This window comes from Somniosus microcephalus, chromosome 4 (genome assembly GCF_052327205.1).
Source record: "Somniosus microcephalus isolate GS21.2 chromosome 4, FLI_Smic_1.0, whole genome shotgun sequence".
In the NCBI taxonomy this organism is placed as follows: domain Eukaryota; kingdom Metazoa; phylum Chordata; class Chondrichthyes; order Squaliformes; family Somniosidae; genus Somniosus; species Somniosus microcephalus.
Window position 1 is genome coordinate 297,874,802 of NC_140990.1, and position 2,657 is coordinate 297,877,458.

The 2,657-nt window shown below is 49.6% G+C and overlaps 1 protein-coding gene across 1 annotated transcript; it reads left to right on the forward strand.

Annotated features, from left to right (window-relative positions):
• The first annotated feature begins 274 nt into the window (after positions 1-274).
• On the forward strand, positions 275-1,496 carry LOC147120559 (zinc finger SWIM domain-containing protein 3-like). The gene is given in 3 exon segments (XM_085984234.1): positions 275-1,145; positions 1,148-1,348; positions 1,393-1,496. Coding segments are annotated over 3 exon segments (1,176 nt in total).
• Positions 1,497-2,657: the final 1,161 nt, after the last annotated feature.

Sequence of the window (2,657 nt, forward strand, 5' to 3'; positions counted from 1 at the left end):
GTGATGGAAAGTATATCATCCACAGTGGCCGCCATCCATTAACCCATCGCCTCCAGGTCACTACGGCAATCGACCAAACCAAGCAGCACACAGAATGCAGTGAACGGATCAGTCATTCCAGCTTACCCAGCCTACACATGAGTCGCAGCCCCAGGATTCAAGGCACAGGACTCCCTGGCAGGGTCCAGGATAATGGGCAGCAGCAGATCAGAACACCACCACCCTCACTCTGGGAGGCTGCGCTATATGAGAACTTCCCCAAACTGATGGCTCTATGTCTCATTGCAATATATTTTCCAGATACCTCGCCATGGGCTGCAAGGCCATCCTCGCCTTGAAGTTCAACGTGACCAAGAGCAGGCTGTGTGTCCCCTCACACCAGCTTCTGCATACCAACCACGTCCAGAGTCCGGAATATTTACCTCTCTATGCCAGGAGACAACAACTCAACCCGGATGAGATGCAGAAGCTGGTCAAGCTACCACCCGGGAACAAGCAGCTGAAGGTTTATATTCAGCTGGAATTCAACAAGCTAGTAACCCTGCGCGACATTCAAAATATAAAGACACGACTCAAAGCAAGTGATGACAGCATGAATGCACTCTGTGAAACACTGGAAAAGATTGAACAGAACGGGACAATGATGCGTGTTGTCCTGCAAGCAAAGGGCATCCAGTTCATTGCATTCATGACACCAGCAATGAAGTCCCAGCTGGAAGCCTTTCCCGAGTTGCTGTTTATTGATGGGACGTACAAGATTAACAAGTATGGCTATCCTCTGTATCAGATTATGGTGCAGGACAATATCGACAGTGGCAGAGCTGTGTTTTACGCCATGGTGAGGAATGAGACAGCTGTGATGCTGGATGAAATCGTGGGTGTGTTTGTTGAAATGATGGGATCCTGCGTGGATCAGGTGAAGACAGCAATTATGGACAAGGACATCAACGAGATGAATGCATTCAAGAAGCATCTCCCAGCTGTCACGGTGCTACTGTGCCAATTCCATGTTATAATGAACATGAGGAGGAAGATCTGCAGCTACTCATCAGACCATCCTAGAAAGCAGCAACTGTTTGACATCTGCAGGGAGATGGTTCATGCAGGCTCAGAGGAGAAACTGACATTGTGTGTAGATAGGATTGGGCAGTTCACCCACCCCTGCAGGAGTATCTTGCAATGAGCTGGGTTCCGCAGAAGGAGATGTGGGTAACATATTCCTGAAGTACCAGTCTAACTTTCGGGAATAACACCAATAATCGGATCAAGTTGGAGAATGACAAGATAAAGAACCTGCCCCACTCCTCCTCATCCATGAAGGAGTGCATTGAGTCGCTGGCCCTCCACAATGAGGTCCTGGATGGGGATCATTCCTATACCACATTTTTGCAGATGATCTCTTTCAAGCAGTTTGCAGAGACACCTGCAGATCTACAGTCCTTCTATGCAGCGTTCACCAATTAGGCGGTGAAGCAGATGTGGGAAAATCATCGTAACCTGTATACAGTGAGCGTCAAGCAGCAGGAAGCGAACACAGTCACTGTGACTTCTGGTGACAAGGCGTACACTCTGCAGACACATTATGGCCGAGCTACCTGCATCAAGTGCAGAGGCATTTGGGTTTATCTCTGTGGAGACTTGCCCCCGACAGCCATTGGCGATCATCTCGGCCACACATTGATGTAGACATTGGAGTTGTTGTTACTGAAGATCTGCCACAGGCCCTCAACAGCCGTGAGAAGCACCGTATAGCTGCAGACATCACACATCGGCTACAGCACATCTTGACCAACAGCGGAACAGAGATTTTCCAGTGAAGAGTGAACTGGCTAGAACAATAGATTCACAACTAGCAGCAAGGACTGGGAGATGAGATGGAATGCCTTGATGAAACCATTGGGCCAAGCACTTCGCATGAAGTGGCTTTGGATGAAGCTGCCCCCACTGTCCCAACTGCCTTCGGTGATCCTACACACTGCACCGAGGATTGTGAGGACATCAGCATCACGTCACTGACGTAAGAAAACTACTAAGCACTTGATTTGAGTATAAAACAAGGCTTTAATCAACTGTTTCACAACCATGAGATTCTAGTTACATCACTAGTTCCTGGTTACAAAAATGTCCTGGGCAAGCTGGGCCCACGCCCGAGTATTTATACTCCTTGGACGGTGCCACCAGCTGGTCGCTCAGTGTTATTTCATGAATCATTTCTTCATGAATGATAAGATTCATGACATTCTTCCCGCCTGAAAGATTTGGAAGTCTGACAACTTCCATCTAGCGGATTAGATGGACCACGAATAGCCACAGTCTTTTAGATCTTTGTTTGTGGCTGGAAGGCACATCTCCTCGGACTGTGTCTTGGTCCCTGGGTCGCTTGGTCTGTACTGGTAGATCGACAGTGCCTGTGTCGCCTTGATCGACCTGAGGGTGACTGGGGAGACAGTAACTCCGGGTGCGGGTCCCCACAGGCGCAGAGCTGGCTTCATCTTGTTTGGTAGCTGGGGATTGACCGGTGTCCTGGCTTCGGGTGGCCATCCCGTGGGGTGCGCTCAGCTCCCCGAGTTGATTCGGTGGAGTAGCCGGAAGATCCCGATGTCCCGGATAGGGCATCATCCTCAAAGGAGCGCAGAGTGTCGGCATCATTGCTATGG